The 22,414-nt window shown below is 35.5% G+C and overlaps 1 protein-coding gene across 1 annotated transcript in view; it reads right to left on the bottom strand.

The window, feature by feature from the left end:
- Positions 1–7,203: 7,203 nt before the first annotated feature.
- Positions 7,204–22,414, bottom strand: part of CDCA2 (cell division cycle associated 2) — a 63,182-nt gene continuing 47,971 nt past the window's right edge. Inside the window, exons 9-13 of the mRNA XM_006884918.1 lie at positions 20,301–20,379; positions 19,109–19,197; positions 17,896–18,033; positions 11,668–11,839; positions 7,204–8,324 (exon numbers count right to left, since the gene is read on the bottom strand). Of these exons, the coding sequence (XP_006884980.1) occupies positions 7,204–8,324; positions 11,668–11,839; positions 17,896–18,033; positions 19,109–19,197; positions 20,301–20,379 (1,599 nt within the window). The remainder of the gene's footprint in view (positions 8,325–11,667; positions 11,840–17,895; positions 18,034–19,108; positions 19,198–20,300; positions 20,380–22,414) is intronic.

Below are 22,414 nucleotides of genomic sequence, written 5' to 3'. Positions count from 1 at the left end.
AAAAAAGGTATTTGCAATGAATAAATCATTGAGTGACCCCTAAATATTTAAATACTTAAATCCAGACATTTACCATCCTTCAGAGACTGTTATAGAATTTTTTCACTCAGTTATTATCATCAGAATGACATTAATTTAAAAAGATAGTCTTCTTAAAAGTATTACCACAAATACAATTCCTTAAGATAGTTTAATTTTTAAGACAATACACCACCTGCAAGTTGTAAATATGTGTATTAATTTTTCCCTGCAGTATTTGTTTTGGCTGAAACCTATCTTAATATTCATTTGAACAAGGGCTAAAAATTGTCAAACTAAATTCTTATTTGAGAGCTGAGCACTACTGCCAGTTTGAGAAACTCACGTCCAGGTTTAGGGAATATGTTTTGTTTGTTTTGGCTGTGACATAGGGCAGAGCCATTTCCATCCCATTCGAATGTATTCAAGAGAGTTTGAAATATTGCACAATATAAGTCATTCATTATATCTGTCTTCTTCCCCTTCCAAAAACAAAAATGGCTGTCCAGTTCCAACTCTACACAGGGGGCAGGAAGAGGGGAGTCAAAGGGTCATTGGAAATCACCCAAAACTAACACCAGGTTTCTCAGGTTTGTGTTAGGAAACACTTCTGAAATCTTCATTCTCAACACAGACTGAAAACACGAAAAGATTGGTTGCTTTTGGTTATTGCTCTGGTTCAGAGCAATTAGACTATTATAAAATGAACACATTGTATTGTTCAAACAGTGAGGCATAAAAGTGTACATTTTACATTCAAGCGCCTGGCATGTGAACTAAGCTGACTTGAGCCTAAAAATCCTCTTTCCCCATAAAATTTCACTGCTTGACATCAGTTTTTAAACTGAAAGGAATTACTATGCTGTGAATCAGACACTGAAAAGAATCTTTTTCAAACACCTGATGCTATTTAGCAGCTGTGGCATGCTAAATACAAACGGACATTTCCTTCTGTTACCAACTAGCACTGTAGATGTCAGACCACAAGCCATCAAGTGGTAAGTAGTTTTACACTTAGCAATTTGGAATTTTCAAATTAATTTGAACTCTTCTTGAATTACATTAAAACCAAAAATGTCTACTCAGTATGCATCTCCATATAAGCAGTTCATTTTTAACATATAAAGTGTAAATAAAAGTATTTATTCCAACAATTTGTGTGCGGCAGAGAATGAGAAAAAGGAAGTCAGGAAAACTGCCTAGCTAGCAGATAGAAGATCTGTGATAAAATCTCAATATCTTCCTAAGAAAAGGTAAGCTTTCCTTTTTCTTGGATATGCACATTTAATTTTCATATTATAGTAATGACATAATATTATTATAAGTATCAAAATAAGGAACAATTCCAGAAAATATGTGCTTACAACTTTCCTAAAATTTTTTACTTTTCACATAAATGTGTACATTAATGTCATAGAAGCAGGCCAAGGGTGACCTCAAAGACATGGGATAAAATATGTATCATGAGAATGGCAGTAATGACTAAGCTTCTCACTTAAGCTATTATGTTACTTGCAGTCTGCATTACAATTTCACAGAACAGGGGGGAATGAAGTTAAAAGAATGCACAAAAAGAACCCTGCTGGTACAGTATTAGGTAGACTTGAAATTCTTAGGTTTCAGTACAAGAACTGACTCACAGCAATACATTGGGTTTTTTCATACTCAAGTCAAGGCCACACAACATTCCTGAAACAAATATAAGATTCAAATGCTATTTAGAAAGCACAAGAACTAATTTGATTTTACCCCAATCCAATTCACCCATCAATGACTCTATATGCAGAGTCAAATCTTGATATCCTAAAAAATGACTGTTCATAAAAGAACACAAAGTTAAAGCATTCAAAATACCTTTAAAACTTTCAATGTACAATCACAACTGATTATCTGGCATCAAGTTAATGCTTCCCCTAGATTTTTTTCATAGGTGAGAATAGGAACTTAAGATAAACATTTAAAATAAAACTTACACAAGGTAAAGCTAACCTAAAGCATCTGTTACCAGGTTGCTATTAAGTGCCATCAAAAAGGACTCATAGCGACCATGTGGAGTCAATCTGAACTTCTGTTCAATCTTCACCATCTCCAATATACTCAAGATTAATGCTGCAGTAACTATATCAATTCATCTGGTTGAAAGTCTTGCTCTCTTTTGTTGCCCCTCTACCCTTCCAAGTACCATGGAAAAACTTCTCCTAGTAACATGTCCAAAGTATGTGAGATAAGCTTCATCATCTTTGCTTCAAGGAGCACTCTGGCTGCAACTTCTCCACATACGTATTTGTTTATTCTTTTGACAGTCTAGGGGATACTTGGTACTCTTCTCTAGCAACACAACTTCATCAAAGGCATTAATTCCTGCCATCATTATTTGTTGTCCAGGTTCAGATGCACAACAGATGATTGGAAAGCCCACGGACTAAATCAGACACAACTTAATCTTTAAACTGATAACAATACTAGTTTGGTGAGGTCCCTCCCTAATGGTAAACATTCTATATGAATCCCATATAAAATAAACACAAGCATACTTTCTTATTCCTCACATATACTGTTGTCTTATCATTTTCCCAAAAGCATGTGCTCTCTTTGTGTCTTGTAAAATACTTTACTAAAGTACTTAACTATTATTGATATACTTCACTTTTTCATAATGCTAATGCATATTTAACAGACTACAGTATAGGGTCAACATAGTTTATACACACTTTGTTATATGACGTCAAGTCATCTACAACTCTTAGCAACCCTGTGTGCAACAGCTCTGAAATCTGCCCTATCCTGAGACAGTCTCATTGACTCCTACACACCAATCTCCACTGCCCCAGTTACTATTATCAATCCTTCTCATCTAGGGTCTTCCTCTCCTGTGCTCTCCTTCCACCTTTTCAAGCATGGTCTCTCCTCCATGTGCCAAACAAAGTAGGTGAGATGGAGCTTCAGAATCCTAGCCTCCCAGGAGACTCTTGGTTTCACCCTCTCCAAGACCTATTTATTTTCGTGGTGTTCCACGGTATATTCAAGTCTGTCCGCCAGCACCACAATTTAAAGGTATCAATTATTTTCTGTCACCTTAGTCTTTGTCCAGATCGCTGATGCATAATAAGTAATTGCAAAGACCATGGCTTGAACACCAAAGAACCCCGTGTATTCAACTTTCTGCGATACTTGCTCTATTATGGAGGTTGATCTATGTTTGTAACTCCCCATCCTTCCTTTATACAGAAACACAAAAGATCAACTCCAAGCAGATCAAAGACCTAAAGGTGAAAGCTACCATTATAAACCTTCTACAAGAAAACAGGATTAAGTTTGGCCTCGAGTTTGGCAAAGATTTTTAAAATAGGATACAAGAAACATGAATCTGTAAAGAAAACTAAAATTGCTAACACCACTCTGGCAGTTGGAATCCCCCTACAACTCCAAGAGATAAAGATGGGAAGTCATTTACAGCTCTGGAAAACTGGCTGGAGCAGCAGCAACGAGTCAGTTTCGGCAATGAGAAAATTCTTAGAGACATAAAGACGTTGCTAAGAATGTAAAGACAAGTTACAGACTCGGGAAATATACATACATGCAACACATGAATCCCACAAAGAACTTACATTAAAATTATACACAACTCTTAATTCAATAAAAATATGAGAAAAGAGTAACAAGAAAACACAGGCAAGAGATCTGAATAGGTACTTCAACAAATAACATTTTCAACAGGATTTGAAGCATTCTTATTCATTAGGAACATGCCTATCAAAACCATGAGAGAACTACTACATTATCTACTAGAGTAGTTAAACCACAAAAAGACTGACAATTTATGAGGCACTGGTGAAAAAAATCATACAACAGAAAACACATTGTTTGTGGGAATGCAAAATAGAGAACTCTGACAGTTAAATATATAGCTACCGTACATCCCAGTAATTACACTTTTAGGTATTTCTCCAAGAGAAATAAAAATATGTGTCATACAGAGTCACCATGTAAATGTTTGTAGCTGCTTTATTTGTAATACTGAAAACGATCTAAACAGCCATCAATTAGTGAACAGATAAACATACTGTGTGAGAATAAATGCATTGTGCAGTATGATTATTAAAAGGAATGAAGTACTTCAATTACCTAACACAAATAAATCCTGAAAAATATTAGGCTAAGTTAAAAAAAAAAAAAAAAACCCAAACTCAAGTCAGACATAAAAGGGCATTACTGTCTGATCCCACTTACAAAACATTCTGGGAAAGAGAAAACCTATAGATAAAGAAAACATAGTAGTGGTTTCAAGGGGCTGCAGGTAGAGAAATGGAATTAAGTGAATGAAGGAACTTCTTTTGGGATAATGCAAATATTCATTGCTTGATGGTGTTGATGGTTCCACATGTATTTGCAAATTAAAAGCTATATACTTGGGGGGAAGAGTAAATTTTATTTAGGACTAATTACAGATCAATTACCCTCATATGAGGTGAAAAGGGGAGTTTTCCAGGGGTGATTTAAAAGAGAACTTAAAGTAACTTCATTTTATTTTCAAAGAACTATTTTACAGACATTTCTCACAAACCATAGTATGGGATCATATCCATAGCAAACAACTGAAGGAAACTACTAAGCACAGATTAGTAAGGAGAGAGCTAAATAAATTACAGATAGCTAAGGTGGAGAACCTGAAATATATTTATAATTCTATGCATTATAGAACAAAGAGAGTTAAAGACTGAAGTAGCGTTGGAAATTCCCAGAGTAAAAATAAAAAATATTCCAGGTATTTTGTTGAATGAAACAAAGTTGTACAATAGCATATACAGTGAAGCCATTAAAAAGCAACGAAACCTATAGGTATGTGTACAGAGGTCTGGGAGGACACAAGCTGGAAGTCCACAGTGCTAACATAAGGAACACTGAGGAGAATCCGGTGTATTGTATGCTTCTTCCATGGCATGGAGGAAAAGAAGACCGTTGTCAGTTTTTCTGCTTCTGTGTAGTTCTGTTCTCTTCTCCTAAACACCCTAAATAAAGCTTAGTACTTTTAGAATAAAAATAAGTTAAAGGAAGCACATAAAACACTGAGACTGTTGCCCCAGCTTTAGTTACACTTACGGGAGGGGGGAAAAAACACCTTTAGATGTCTTGCTGCCATCTTCTGGAACAAACAAGAATCTACACCCGTATAAAAAGATGACTGCAGCTAAAGAGACAGAATCTCTCAGAGGTTACAGCAGCAGAAAAAGGTAATGTAGGAGGAGAAACAATGCTGAAGTCAAGTTTTTGAGTTAAGCACTAATGAAAATGAACCATAAGCCTGTTCATTTTGGGGAAACTCCCTGTTACCAGAAGATATCAATAAAATGACATTTCTGAAAACAGCAGAACTTGTAAAGCGGTATCTGCTGGAAGACAGAATATTTTTCTAGTTGAAATTTAACACCCAAATCACAGCTTGAAAGTTTCTTTTCCTCACTGCCACTTTTTGAGGAATAAAACTGAGCATGAACAAGTGTAACTTTAAAAATGAAAATACAAGTGAGATTATATTTTTACCCTATACAAAAAAAGAGCAAATTAACAATAAGGGGTTTTTAATTTGAGATTTTATGTTAAAGAAGGTAAATTAAAAAATGTAAAAAAAAATCCTGTAAGAATGTTTCTTACTTCCCCCCCTTTTTTTTAATTACAAGAAAAATTCTTCACAAGAAATTAATTAGCCCTTTTTTTTTCCCTTGCTCTGTTCGGAGAGGGGGAAAAAGCCACCAAATTATAAGGAGAGGAGGTCTTATAAATAATTTACATGTCGAGATAAAAGAAATCTTTTCAACAATACACCCTTTAGTGAAGAAATTGGGGATCACTCTGAGTGTTAATGTAAAATACATTAGTCTTTAGCAGCAGGAGTTCCAGACCTACTGGTGCCAAGAAGGTAACAAATAGTCTCTATCTGAGGAGGGGAAAATGGGCAGCTCAGCAGGAGCTTTCTTCCCTGTTGTGTTATTTATAGGGAGCTCTATTTGTTAACATGTTTCTGCGATCATGGAGAGGGAGAGTTTGATGATTTAAAGGATTTCAAAGACAACTGTTTAATGATACAATGATTTATACACATTCAAAATCTCAAGATATATAGCAATTTAAATTTCTAAACAGCTATCACAATAGCCGGAGGAGGGATTTTAGAAAAGTTGGAACATATGATAGTACTTGATATTATACTGCAGGAAAATGCCACTTTGAAAAAAAAAATCAGTGGCCTAATCCCCTCAAGGTTAGCTAGATTGCTACGGATCCTCCAAGTCATCTTTGCTGTTGTTCTTTTAGAGAACCATGAACTGAATCTTGAAATATCTGTGTCTAACTGCAATAATCTCACACAAAAATGCGTTATTTCCACCAACAACCAGCTCCCAAATTCTACCCAACAAAGTGTGAGGGGATCTTTTTTGAAGGAATGTTACTTATAAATCACATATTCATTATATAATGATTGATAAATAAAATTCTGGTTACTGAAACTATAAGGTTTTAACTCCTTAAAGACACATAAGTCATCAAACTCTTAACAGACCCAAAATGATCATTTACAATTTTCCTACAGATTGAGAATCTTTTTAATCATTTTGTTTGCTGTCTTTGAAAAATAAAAACATCCCATTCGAATTTCTTTCACATTCTTCAAGATCATATTGCCTTCAATTTCCAAAACCCTCATTAAATCTATCAAGCTGTCTTTCAAAAACAAAACAAAAGATAGACTTCTTGCTCAGATAAATCAGTAAATTTTGAAAAATGCTTTGTTACAACAGAGGCTTTCTAAGGTCTTTGGGAAGTATATATTAAACTTGAAATAAAAGTTGAGACACAGCACTGGGTCCTTTAAAAACAACCCTTTTCAGCAAAATACTAATTAAGCATATGCCATTTAGAGTAATGAGGACATGATAACACGGTGGTTTGGGGTTGTTTGGGGGTTTTGGGGTTTTTTTTTGCCTGATAAAGAAATCCACTTATTCCTACTTAAAAGGAGGCTTGATTTAAATGATTTTATTTTAAACTCTTTAAACACCAAAGAACAGAGAATGCTATCTAGAGTGAAAGCATCTTTTAAACATGGATGGTTATCTTCTTTCTGCCAATTGTGCAGGAAATGCCAGTTACAGCTTTTGTTCTCCATTATGTACAGGTCTTTCAAAGTCATATAAGAGAGCTTTTCCCCCTAGGATGCTGGGTAATATTTTTAGTACTAGGAAGTGCAGATGTACAGAAGCTCACCCTCCTCTTCCCAAGTACTTTATCAGGATTAGTGGCAGGATCCTCACCATTTTCTTTATCTATCAAGGAGGTCAGCATGGCAGGAGTTTGTCTTTTGGACATAGTTTCCTTTTGGGGGAACAAGTTTTCATATCCTTTGCTGTCAACTGCACTTATTGTCCTCCTTTTGAGTTTTTGAGAAGTGCAGGACGTGGAAGGAAATGGAAGTGAAATCCATACAAGTCCTTCATTTTTCAAGTTTTTTTGCAGCCTTGTGCTACGCCTCACTCTTGTTTCATTACTGCTTTTGAAGGTTTGCTCTATGGCATCAGACAAATCTTTACATAGTTCAGAATGTTCTACATCAGTCTCTACAGAGCTGCTTACCATGCTGGCACTGTTGGGAATGTCACTGTTTTCCAAAAGTAAACTTTGACCATCAAGGGAATACATAGAGCGTCTTCTACATTTCCTTTCTTTCTTAGTCATATCATGATTTTCTGTGCATTTTCCTTCCAGGTCCTCACACTGGCTTTTAGTTTCTTTCATACTTCCAATCAGGACATTCTCTTTTTGCCTGCCAGGCATCAGGTGACAGCATTTAGACTTTTCTTCTGGCAGTACTAAGAGGCCATCCTCCTTGTCACACTTTGTGTTTCCATCTTCTGAAATTTTACAGGCTTGACGAAAGTTGTCCACATTTTGATCAGCAACAGAAAACTCTTGGGACTCCAGGATAAAATCTGGTTTGTGACTATCTGAAAAGATGCATTCTTCAGTCACAGAAGTATAAGAAATTAGTTTCTTTTCACCAACTTCTTTTGGAATGCCTTCATTTTCATTAACTTCTATAATCTTTACATTTGAATGTTGATCAAAAGTGGCATTACCACACAATGAAGAACTTTTTTTGTCAGAGCTGCAAAATTCAGACACATCATGCTTATCAAAACTTCGATCCATACACAAGTCTTTCGGGATCTCTGGCAAAAGAGTCTTTCTTTTAGTTAGATTTTCAGGTGGTTTTAGCATTTCTTCAGGTTTCCCATTTGATTTGAAATTATCTATAAGAATGTAAAGAAGTGAAAATCTAGTTAAAAATTATAATAAATAAGCTTTAACAAAATCAAAACAGGTGTTTAACTGTACACTAATCTCTATTTTATTCTGTGTTCTAAGTTTTTAAAAATCACTTCCAATATGTACTTACCTCTAACCTATCATTATCCTGCTTCTCTTTTAGTCTGCCCCAAATCCCAAGTTTAAAAAGAAAATAAATAAAGGATACTTAACACATAAATGAATAAAGCATCTAACTTCAGACCATGAAAATGAAACACAATCTTATGTTGTCTCCTCCCTTAGAATGTATTCTTTCCACTACAAGGTCAGGTCAGTTTGACACAGATATTTTGTATTTCCCTAGAAGAGAAGTACTGAACATGGACAACACTGTATTTTTTTAACTCTTCTCTCAATGCATCCCCTTTAAACAGTAGGAAGAAAATTCAGGATTCTGGGAGATTTGAAGAGCAAAACCTAACATGCTGAAAAGCACAACCCTCAGGTCTTAAATCTTTTGTTAGAAAACAAATATAAAATGTATTGGTCTCTCTAACAGAGTCATGCTTGTTTTAATACTATAATAATCATCTCCTCAATCTGATTCCAATTCAAGTTCCAAGTCTCTTATGTAATCTGTGGCTTCATATGTTGCTAATATATCAAAGGTGAGAAAGAACATCATTAAGGTAGCACAGGCAAATAAATTCTTTATACTAAATTTATACTACTATTACGAGATTCCATTTCTCTTCCTAACTTCATTCAAGTAAGGATAGCACACATCTTAAAATTCAAAACTGGAAGTTGGAAACAAATATCATTTGACCCAGCAATTCCACTTCTAGGAATATACCCTAAAGAAACTAGAGCCATGCCTCAAAAAGATGTATGCACACCCATGTTTACTGCTGCATTATTCACAACAGCAAAATGATGGAACCAACTCAAGAGCTCATCAATGGATAGAAAAACCATGGTACATTCACACAATGGAATATTATGCAGCACTGAAAAACAATGAACTTACAGTAATTCTGGAGGACATTATCCTAAGTGAAATATCTCACTCACAAAAGGACAAATACTGTGTAAAACAGGATTGACATGAGAGACTGGGGAAATAATGAACACTGCATTGGAACAGATGAGGGGGAAAACTGTCTGAAATAAATATATATGATTTGATATTATATGTATGACAACAATCTGGAACAAGAGGTGTATTGCAAAAGTAACTGGGGGAGAAAGGAGAAAAGAAAATGTATAAGAGTAAATAAATAATTAAAAAATAAATGCTCTTAAATAATAATAATTTTTTTAAAAATTGGAAGATATACAAAGCGTAAGCTGACCCAAAGTCTAAAACACAAAACATCAATTAACTAATATGTCAGTGGAGCCTTTTATACAACTAGAAAAACTGATAGGTATATTCACGTGAATGGAATTACCAAGAGTATGAAATGATCATGGGGAAAAGTAACATTAACATTAAAAAAGGAAAGAAAGGAAAGGATGACGGAAAGAAAAGGAAGAAAGGGAAAGGGGAGGAGGGAATGGAATTGCTTTGCACCTGATACAGGCGAAACCATTGGCTCAAGGTAAGAAGCCGTCTCAGGTATTTTTAAAAAGAAATTTACCAACAGAATGGCACAGGATAGGGCAAGGTTCAGGTGCTATTCACTGGGTCGCTGTAAGTTGTGCTCACCTCAACTGTACCTAACAACAACAGAATATAAGACAGAAAATTATACAAAAAATCCTTCAAACATCTGTTTTTAGAAACTTGTCTGTCAGAACTGGAGATAAAAGAAAAACAAAACTTAGCCCCACTCTGAAAGGGACAAGCTTTGAGGGTAGGGAAGTGGAGAGATAATAGGAGAGTTTCAAACTCATACATTTTGGTTGGATCCACTGCTGAGAACTTATCTTTCTAGCCCAGAAATACTGAATCAGAATCTCCAGTTTAACAAGATTCCCTGGGTGACTGCTATGTATACAGGTATGAACTGGTTTGAGGCCTTGGATAGTGGTCATTTTGAAGCCAGGAAAGAAAAAGAATACCCAGGGGAAAAGGCAGCTCAGCTAAGACTTTTTAAGGATGAACAGCCACTGATTAGCTCCTTTGCCCAAGGCATCCTACAGAACGCTGCCACACTTGTGCCAAGGGGCTGGAGAAGACTCTATATGGTTATGGTAGTGGTTTCTCTGTTTATTCCCATTTCTGTTCTATCCTGAACAAGTCCAAAATCGTTCTGTACACAGAAGCCAAGGTACTGTAGCAGCTGTATCTTACATATTTTAAATCTATGATAAATCCAATCATCTGTAAGCTACTGAGAATTAACACAAGATAATTATCTTTTAAATATTTTTATATAAAATTAATACATTAAATAGGACCTACATTATTATTATTATTATTATTTTCATCAGGATTTAATAAATGTTAAAACTTGGGCATTTTTGACCAGAAGCAACTCTAATTCATTTTTAACAAAACAAGTATCAAGTATCAAATAAATTAAAATGTTCCAATTTAAACATTTTCAAGATCATCAAGTTCAATTTATGAACTTCATTTCTGTAACATGCTTATTACTTAGTCTTAAACATTTTACCAAAACACCAGGAGTCAAAACTTTTTTTTTAAACTTTTATCCTTAATTCATAGAAGATATATTTAAATCTTAACCCATCACCTTGTTTTCAGTCCTTTTTTAAATTCTTTTTTTTAATGAAGGTTTACATATCATATGGGTTTTCATATATTCAGACATTTTGTTTATGACATTTATTACCACTGACTAACATAATTAAAGTATTTACAGTAAACAACAAAACAACTTAATGCCATCAAGTCAGAGCCAACTCATAGTTTATATTCCAGAGGGTTTTTCTGAGGCTGTAAAAGATATAGGAGGAGACTGTCCATCTTTCCCTCTGGATTGGTAGCTCCATTCCTTATTCCTAGGTCACGAAAGCTCCCTTACAATGTCCCATCAATTCCTTTCTGTATTAATGACTTTAGTTTTTAATTATGAATTACTATCAAACAAAATTTAATAAAATATTTTAACAGGTAAAAGGGTGCAGGATGAATTCTCTAAAATTATATTAAAAAATCTCTGACAAGGAAATTCAGAACTTTGTTGTATTCTTAAAAGGGTCGAAGTGAACCAGAAGTTACAAACTACTCTCTCACTAAAATTTTCATGGCAATAATCAGGACAAGTTGTTAGTACTTCCGGACTTTATGAATAGGGACAATAAAATAGTGAAATAGTGATAAAGAAGGGAGACAAGAGAAAGTATGACATTACAGACAAAAGCATAGCATACCTGAGTACACCCTGTGGATGCCAGGAGCTGAAGGTGTCATCTCCAAGGTCTCGGGGATCTCAGGAATAGGGCTGAGGAGGGGTTTCTTAGAAGCCACTTCTCGTTCCCCATATAAGGATTTCTTTACATCCTGTTTTCTCTTTCCTTTCTTCTTTCTGCCACTTTTTAAAACCTAAGAAAATGTAATTGAAAAAGATATAGTATAATGTACAATTCTGATTCTTTACCTTCTATTCAACTCTAATAAGTACTTACACAGTACTTTTTTTAAATTTCTTTAAATGAAATTTTTACAGAAAAACTCTAGGCCAGCTGATGCATTAAAATATATAGGAAATTGAGTCAGAATGAAAGGGTTAAGTGGCTTACAAAGTTTAACAATACATACAGTAGAACCCAGTTTATAAACTACAAGTTAATTTTTTGTATTTCCACAAGCATTTTACAAATTTAATGGAAAATAAACACTGAAAAATTTAAAAACTGATCAGATACTATAAAGTTAGCATCTTTGACATGATATTTAAAAACAGGATGTTATACAATGACTCAGAACTTAGCTGAATTATTAGAATACATATCTACTAGGATGTTGGGTAAGAGTATTTTCTGTTCATAGAGATGTTATTATTGCTAAGTGCCATTGAGTTGTAGGTGACTCATAGCAACCCTATGAACAAAAGACCTGAACACTTGTACAACTTTCATCATTTCTCCAAGTTCAGAGGCAAGCTATTTTGAAAGTGGATGCCACTCCAAGCTTGTTTTAATCAGGGAGCTCCACCAAACACTGTCCAGCATGGGTAACCATTATCACATTTGACATATCAGTGTCACACTGTTTAACATCGCAGCCACCACGAGCTACCTCTGTACAGCAAATGGACAGACAAATGCTATAGCACTTAGAAGAATGTTTGGCCAAAAACAATTAAAATCAGGCCTAAGGGCTCCAGATTAACATCACCCACCGTTGGCTGAAGAAAAAATAGTGTGTACAGATATTTTGGCGGTAAAGCAAAACTAAACGAGCTGATTCAAACAAATGAAAATTTTATTAAAATTAAAAACAACAGGTCCAGAAAAACCTAGATGGTGCCTCGTTACCAATATCAAATGCTCTAACTGGGCATGCACAGAATAGGAGAAGAATGTAGAACAGAACTCAAAGTATTAAAAAACCCAGACTGGTCTGAGGAGACTGGTGGAACACAGGAGATTATGATCCTTAAGCCTGAAATGAAACCATCCCAGCGACTGTCTTCCAGTCAACCCACAGATAGGTGGAGAAAATGAACCGATAATACATTGGAGGAGCACTCCACCTGCCCAGACAAAGAGGCCAGCATCTGTCCAGTAACAAAGTTCAGAAGGTAGAAAGTGGCAGGAATGAAGGGTAAATAGAAAGAGAGAACACAGACAGGAAGTAAAAAAGAGTGCTGCTACATTAAAATTGCAACCAACATCTCGAAACAAAATGTGTATCAACTATGGAATGAGACATTAATCTTTTCTATAAAATTTCACCCAAATTACAAAATGTATAAAAAAATTCACAAAATTAAAAAGTGACCTGGGGTCATATGTGGTGATTAAGATTGAGATGGAGCACACAGGGGCATTTACCAACAGTGAAGATAGAGAAGTATGTGGACTTGGGAGTTAGGCAGCTCTAAGCTTGATTTCTGGCTTAATTTGCCTCTCTGAACTTCCTATTTTCATGTATAAATGAGCTAACTATCCTGATTTTACATGTTGTGGTCCAAGTGAAAACATACTAAAATGCAAATAAGCATTAAATAATAGGTCAGTAGGATATTCCCAAGGGACATGAAAGCAACAGATCTACGTTCTCTACTCTTCACAACAACCCAACTCACAACAGCCAAAGGGTGGAAGCAGTCAGTCCACTGAAGGAGGAATGGATACATGAAATGTAGAACAGACAGTGGAATACAACTTAGTCATAAAGGGAAATGAGGTCCTGATAAATGCTAAAACATAGATGAAGCTTGAAAACAACACTTAGGGAAGAAAATCAATAGCAAATGGAAAGCTACTCATGGTGTCACTATCACAAACTAAGAGGAAGAGGCAAATGCATACAGACCAAAGTTAAGGGGAGGGGCAGGGCAAGCAGGAATCCTCATTTAGATAACAGGTTTTTGTTTTGGGAGACATAAATTATGACAAATGTAATGATGCCAATTGTACATCCAGAAAATGTTCGAGTGGCAAATGTTGTGTTTATATGAATTTTAATAAACAAGTAGATGAATGACAAGGCTTTGGTAAAGAGAGGTACTTATATATAATAAATAAGAACTTTAAACTGAAAGCAATAGTGCTGAGAGTAAGACAGAGTAAGACAATTTCACCTTATATTTAAAGAGGTTTGTTTGAGTGACAATATAGAAGATTAGCTAGGAGCCAGTTGTGGGAAAGAATGAGCGATATCCAAAATCACATTACTAGTACAGAACTAAAGTGTTCTTCAAGACAGCTGTATTTAAAAAAAATAAAACAAATTCCATGGGAAAATAACTTTGGAACTGTACAAGATAAATGATCCTCTTGATGATTTACAGTATACATAAAACATTAAATTCTCCGTGAAACCCTCCGTATAAATAATCTGTATACACATTAGGGAAATGCTGGGCAACACTAATTATTTTTCCATTAAATGGCTAGGGAAATGCTGACTTAGTCAATAAATGTGGAAATGAAGAGGAAAAAAAAAATTAACTTAGGACTTCTTGGCTAAGTGGCAAACACTGAGATTCTGCCATAAGATGTTTTAGGTATTATATCTAATTTTTCTTTTTAAATGTTTATTTGTAGTTAAATCCTAACTGCTTCATAAGCTTGGGCAAATTACCTTGCCTCTTTGTACCTCATTCTCTGTATACATTGTAAAATAAAAATAACAACTACATATTACTATCTAAAAGTTGTGAAGATTAACATATGTAAAATAGAATAAAGAGTGCTGGGTGGTGCAGTGATTAAAATAGTCATCTATCAAGTAAACGACTGACCATTTTAATTCAAAAGCTGCTGAGTGCTACTAAGAAACCTTCCAGCTCTGGAAACCCTGTGAGACTGTTTACTGTTGCTACAGGGCCACATGAATCGGAAGGAAGTGGATTTGGTATAATCAATGCCACCATGTTAAAACTTCAAAAACAATTACTGATTCATGGATACAAAAAAAAAAGAAAAAAGACCTTTTAAGCAGGATTTTAAAAAAATCATCGTTCTTATGTAAAATGTTCTCAGAATCTACAAAATTGTCCAGGACACAGTAAATAATATGAAAGAATGAACTAAAGTCAAAGAAAAAGTAGTACTGCTTATAAGAAACTTGATACACATATGATAAAAGACATTTTTTCTCAGTCTGATAAATCCTCTACTGTCATTTTGGTAATTTCTTCTATTCTCTTTTTCCCCCTCTCTCTTTCTTGTATTCCTATCAAGTCTTTAAGACCGGTCTTCAATTTTTTTTTTTTTTTTTTTTTCTCTATCTTCTGGGGAAATATAACTTTATTCTCTAGTCCAACTATTAAATTTCACACCTTTGCAATGTCTTCTTTGCTCCTTTCTCACATCAGCCCCTTCTTTGCTTCATGTAGATAATATATTCTTTACATCTTAGGGTAACAGAATATTTAAATAGAGTTTGCTTCCATGCCTTGTATAAACTATTTCTGAGGGGTCAGATTTTCTAATATTAATACTTGCCTTTACCCTTTAATGCTATTGGGTATATGTTTGTCAAATTCTTACTTAAGAAAAAGTGTGTGTTTCCTCTGCTTTCCAGCTTTCTCTTCCTTGCATGAAAATTCTGTGTAGAGACTCCGTGTGGGTGGGAAGGACAGGGCAGAAAGGACAGAATCAATTGCCAGGTTTTGCTTCAGGGCAAGAGCTGGCTATCAAGGCTGTGGGGCTTTCCAAATAATGCCAGAATGAGGGCTTGCTTTAACCTAGATGACAACATCTGTTCTGAGCATCAGGGTAGAAGAGGGGGATGGGATGCCAACTGGTGCAAATTGTTCCATATACAGGACTTCAATTAATCTCTCTGTTTTTCAGTACCACTTCTCACTCTCACAATCCATTGTACCTGCCAATTCTGGCCCAGAGCCTCGTGGGATTCCCGTAAGCCGGCTGGCTCCCAGCTCTTCTCTAGCTCCCTCCTAGCACATTCTGAGCTGTAAATCTTTCCACCTCTTTTATCTGTCAACATGCTCCCATCTGCTTTGTCTTCCAGAAATTCATTGACGCCTGTCGTCTGTTACTTAATACTCCTCCCTCATTTTCTTTCTCTTCTCCTTGCTATTTAAATCTATTACTTCTATTAAGTCACTTCTTTTAATGGAGTGGTGCCCTGGCTGAAGTAAAACTTCAGGCTCAACCATTCCTGAACTTTCTGGTCATGATTTTAAGCCTAAGAAACAAGTGTACATTCTTTGTTTTTAAGGAAATCTATTTCTAATGTAATAATACAAACTTAAATAGGGTGTGCGTGCACACATGTGCGCATCTTTTTCAGCAAAGATTTTGGCCAAATGAGTATGTGACTTTAAGAGCGGCTTAAAGACACAAAGACATTCAATTCCTTCTGGCTTTGATGATTCCAGGACATTTCAGCATTTGACCAACAAAGGCAGTACCCCAGGAAGTTATAGAATGTTTTCTACGGCTGTATGTAAGGCAAAATGAATACACTCCGTTTTGGAAATATTGATTTTGAGAGGTTTGGTATAAGAAGCCCTGGTGGTACAGTGGTGAGGCAGGCAGTTGCTGAAAGGTTGGCGGTGTGGACCCATCAGCTGCTCTGTGGCTGGAGTCGGCTTCTGGAAACACCAAGGGACCTTCTCTACTCTGTGCAAGAGACATTATAAGCCAGAATCAATTCAACAGCAATGGGTTAGGTTTTTGGTTTATAGGATGGCTGAAGAAGAGATGTCTCGTGCTCGCTTCGGCAGCACATATACTAAAATTGGAACGATAAAAAAAAAAAAGAGATGTCTGGCAGGAGTTGAACATAAGTTCACAGATAAGGAAGAACTGGAACCATCATTCACACTGTAAATAATACCACTCAGAAAATAACCATTGACAAGATAAAAGGTTGAACTCTGGGTAAACTAACATTTAAGGATGGATAAAAGACAATATATTTTTAACAGAGTTCAATTATGGTGAAAGCATCTACCAAATGCTGTTGAGATGTCAAGTAAGAAAATTTAAAAAGCTATGTACTAGATTTTAATAGCTTAGTAGGCATCTCGGTAAAAACAAGGTGAAATTCTGAGTTGGCAGAAAATGAGACTGGCCTTTGGATACTCTGGAAAAGTGACTCTAACATGGCACTGACCCCCACACTGGTAAGTCAGTGCACTGTGAGATGGGAGAGGAGTACTGTTAAGATTACTTCGGAGTTGAAATTGTGTTGGATGAAGAGTAGAATGAAAAAGGATGAAGAATTATGATTACTGACCAAAGTTAGAGAAAACAGCTCACGGAGTTTAGGATGAACTGGTAGGGAAATAAGAAACTAGGTGACAAGTAGATACTAAGCAATGTAATGAGGATTCTGGCTGGGGTCAAACAATGGCACATTTAAATGTCTATTACTAGACAACCGGCAGGGTATTGAGAGGAAGTGAGTAGGTGGCTTAAGAGAAGAGGAAGACCAGAACATTCACTGCAGTTTGAGAACCAAGGGACGGGGTTAAGTGGCTAGATTGCTGATCAGTGGGACAGGGGACAGGGACATGAAGATGATAAGGATGACTAGGTGTAAGTTTGTAAGTTCTTCATTGAATGTGGCAAAGTAATCAATCCAGTGACTGTAAGAACAGCAGTCAAAACAAGTGGCAGACTATACATTCATTTTTGTCTAAAAAAAAAATCAAGAGGATTCCTACATAGATTTAAGAGGTTAAATTAAATTAGACTCAAAGATAAGAGTCAATTTAACATGTGAGTGTCTATTACTCACTGTGCCTGATGAAGACAACTTAAAGATGCAAAAATCTCCCTCAGGTAATTAATAGTTTAGTACATAGCTTCTTATGTCTCATTCTACATTATAAAATGATTTTTAATAAACTTGTCCCTAATGTTAATAAGAAAAAAAGAAATTATTTACAAATCATGCTAATTAGACAACAGAAAGACATGAATCACTTCTGCTCTTTTACTTCTTTAACATACCTGCTTCTTTTTAGGAAGTGTTTTGTTGGTGTCTTTAATTTCTTGAGACTTTCTCCTATTAGTTTTCTTTTCTTTAAAAGGCTGGGCTTCTGTATTTAGTAAGTTGCATACACTGTCTTCTGCAAAACTAGTCAATTGCTAGAAAGAAAATTCCAAGTAAGGATATTACAAAGCAAGAACGGCTCTATTTTAATATCTGTCTCTAACTTTTATCACCAAGTTCTTTCCTTCCACTGTCTTGTATTACATTTTCTCTTAATTCACAAACTACACTAGAACTCTTTTAACCAACTTGATTCTAAATAGAGGAAGAGTGATGATCAATTTTTATTCTTTTTAGAAACATTAACTCAGAAGCCTATCTTTTCAACTAATCATACTGAGAAAAAATTAGTTGACTTTCTGATTATTAAATATTTATTAAACACCTACAATTTGGCAGCTATTGGGTTAAAAATGGAAAAATATCTCTCACTTGTTAAGATTATTTAAATTGGAATTCTGGGTTTATCGTTCAAACTCGTATTAGCTAGAAATGCTTTTACATCTATTTAATATGATGCTATGGACAAAAAGTACATTTCCTCCGATTTCATGAAAATAAAAAATATTTGCATGCAGTAGGAACTTGAATGTTCAGAATGTTGAAATCAAGTATTAAAAACATTATATTTATGCTGTTTCCTGGCTCTACATACTGATCTCTACCCTAAACCTCACAAAAATTCATTAAAACCAAACAGACAGATTTCAAGCAGCCTTTTCAAATAAATTTCTTCACAACAACACTAAAAGTATCTTGTTTTACTGGATTTTACTTTAAAAATAACTAATCAAAACTAAATAAGGAAAATGTCATTATCCTGAGTTACATAGATAGAACAACAGTAATTATGTTATATACCATGGAGTCGAAATCGACTCATAGTTGACTGTCCAGCAGGCTTTCAGAGGCAGTAAAGTGCACAGGAGGAGAGAGCCCATCTGTCTTCTCCAGTGCAGCTGGTGGATTTGAACTGACTGCCTTTTGGCTGGCAGTCCAAATCCTTACCACTAAGCTACCAGAACTCCTTAGAACAAAATAGTCACTGTGAATTATAGTGATCAAACTAATATCAATTAACTGATCATGGAAAAGGAGGGGGAAAGATATATAGATATAGATATATAGCTAGAGATAGAGATATAGCCAAATACAACAAAAAAGACGAACCTTTCTTCTGTTAGAGGTACGAGTTATTCTGCCAGCATTATGGGAGGACACATCCTCCTGAGTATCTGAAGAGCCAAGAGTATCAACACCTTATGAGGAAGATACAAGAAACAGTAAGGTAACCAGTAAAACATCATAACATGAGTCATCATTATCTTTTGGATACACCAGGAACTCTTTCAGTCTCAACCTCTTCTTTTAAAGTCACATCTAAACAAATTTTAGAAGTAAGATTTAAAAAAACTATTTTGGGTAATTTGAAAACCAAAGTCTGTTAACACTTTCCATAGTCACTATTTGCCATACTATGATGCTCATTTGTTGTTGTTGTTGTTGTTGTGTACCATCGAGTCAGAACTGATCAATAGCAGACCCACCAGAGGGTTTTCAGAGGCCGTTACTCTCAAGGGAGTAGACTTCCTATTGTTCTGCGGAGCAGTTGGTGGACTGGAACCTGGTGCCTTTGGAATTACAGTGCAGGTTACTGCCTAGGCCACCAGAGCTCCCTCTGATGCTTATTTAGCAGATTATAAATCACATTACAGTAAACACATGTATTTTAATGGATCTCATCTATTCCAAACTGCTTTACGTACAAAGAAATGGAAAGAAAGAACATCAAAATAATGGTGAAAATACTTAGGTTAAGTGGAATGTGTTAAAGAGCACAGGCTTGGAATCTGACAGACTATGATTCAAATTTAGTTCTGATTTAACACATGCCTTGAACTCATAAATGCGCTTACATTTAGCCTTAGAGGTGACAATGAGCCATGAAGGAATTAGAGATTTAAGTATTGGTTTCTACCCTAAGCAACGCCCATGACTTCTGACCGCCAAGTCATGGTTTATCGGGGAAGCTAAGAGAATTCTTTGCTGTTTTGCAAGATCACAGAAAAGCCAGAGACCTGGAACATACGCATGCCAAAACTACCAGGCCAATGTGGCTGAACTATTTCAGATATTCAAGAGTAACCCTTACAATCCAGATCACTTTTCTTGTACAAACTGAGTACTCACCTAAGGAAGTAAAATACAGGACTCAAAATAGCAAGAAGGTATCTTACAAGCATTTCAATACTATTTTTTTAAAAGCCAGTATGCTGCGATAAAAACATAAAATGAGGAAATCGGGGTTCACATGCACACATGCTGAATATAATATTTATGATTATGCAATAAAAATGACTACCTGAAAGAGTCTCAGCAATGGGAGACTTACTAGGAGACCCTGGAACAGCAAAGGACACCTGCAGAGGTTCTATGTTTTCCTAAAAATAGAGAGGAAAAAAAAGGATAGATACAGTCATCTTTAACTCCAGCAAATATAAATAACTGCCCCAAAAATAATTTACTGAGGTATTAGCATAAACACAGAAGATGGAAAATCAATAATAAAAAAGCCATCAAAGAAAAAGCTATCAAGCTATCAGGTACAAATAAGCATATATCTGATAATACCTATCAATCACCTTTTGGGATGAAACTGTTTACTCACTGCAATATACTAAAACAAAAATTAGAAACTACACTAGAAGTAGTAATAATGAATGAGAGTGTAAGGTACTTTTTATTTAAGTCCTAAATACTGTTATAAAGCAAATAACAACATTCATTCATTTTCTTACAAGATAACTCATGACAGTATTCCAGAGAGCATTAGGGTAAAACTGCAATGTTGACAAAGATGTAGGGGGAAAAAAAATCTTTTCTGTCTTATATAAATACCAACATGGTGGTAGTTATTGTCCCACGGTGGTACAAATGGCTAGTACTCATCTACTAACAAGACTGACAGCTCGAACCTACCCAGAGATGCCAAGAGAGCAGAGGTGAGAGCCAATAAACCTCCTAGAACTATGGAACACACACAGCTGCTCTGAATAGGAATCACCTTGTTGGCAACTGTTTCTTTTATAAATTAGCTTTTCAGAGCTTATCAAGTTGAAGAAATTACTTTTTATCACTAATATGGTGAAAGGTTTCTTTCTTTTAAAAAAAAAAAAGGTGGTAGATTTTTATCTACATCTATTTAGATGGTTTTTATCTCTTAGTACAACAGATAATACTGTTGTGTGGGGTTTTTTTTTTCTCTTTTCAAAAATTGCACCAAGCAAAGCACAGCTCTATTTGACACAAGTGTGTTGTACAGGCCTTGACAGTACTGCCCTCACTATCCATTTACTGGACAGTAATGTAATCCCAAGAAAAGGATGGTAGATAACACTGTTTTTCAAGTATTAAACTAACCTTCCATCTCCCGACCTAGGATAAATACTGTTTGGTCAGAATATAAATCTTTTTATGTATTAAATTTGGCTAAGATTTTTCACATCAGTGCTTCATGAAGTTATTGGACTACCATTTTCTTTTTCCCTGACAACTTTGTTTGGTATTGGTATTAATTTAATGCTAGCAACAAAAATGTTATCCATTTTTAAAAAGATTTGTATAGAATTAATATTGTACTCAGGGAGATGTGATGGTAAGAAGTTGCAATGCAATCCGAAAGGTACATAGTTTGACCCTGCCAGCTGCTCCACAAAGGAATCTCCTCCCATACAATTTATTGCATTTGAAAATCCACTAGAGGGTCAGCTCTGGGTCAATTCTGACTTGATGGTGGTTGTTGTGTACCGTGGTGTCGGAACCAATCGCACGCGAGGACACTGCCCACCCTTCTCTTGCAGAGCTGCTAACGGCCTCAAACCACATGCCTTCAGGATTGCAGGGCAGCTTTTTGCCATTAGGCCATCAGAGCTCCAACTCAATGGCACACAACATTTTACCTTACTTGAATGTGATAGATTTCATCAATAAAATTATCTTGACATAGAGATTTTTTAAATATTTATTATATTATGGGGAAATGTTTTTCAAGTTTTTTCTTCCCATTCACGTTTTATTTCATATAATCATTCCCATACAGTCTTAAAAAAACCATCACTGATTAACGCTATTTGCTCATCTTTTCAGATCCCCACTGCACCTTTCCTAATCCCTTCACTCCCTTCCTCTACCCAGCAACCTCAATGACCCCCCTGATTACCACCTCTTGACTCTCAGTAGTGCTGCTCCCTTCCCTTCCCTCTTTGGACATTTATGCATCTTACTAGTTAACCTTCTGTTTTTACAGTATTGGTTTTATGCAGCATTTGTCCTTATGAGATTGAGTTAGTTCACTCAGCATAATGCTCTCTAGCTTATATGTTATATAGCTCTTCCATTTTATATGTTTTGGCTTCTTTAAATTGTTGTTATGTGCCGTCGAGTCGCCTACGACTCATAGCGACCCTATGTACAACA

Source organism: Elephantulus edwardii, unplaced genomic scaffold (assembly GCF_000299155.1).
Source record: "Elephantulus edwardii isolate Elephantulus edwardi_28Jun2011 unplaced genomic scaffold, EleEdw1.0 scaffold00038, whole genome shotgun sequence".
NCBI lineage: Eukaryota > Metazoa > Chordata > Mammalia > Macroscelidea > Macroscelididae > Elephantulus > Elephantulus edwardii.
Note: the sequence above shows the minus strand (reverse complement) of the source record. Positions and strands in the feature narration are given on the sequence as shown.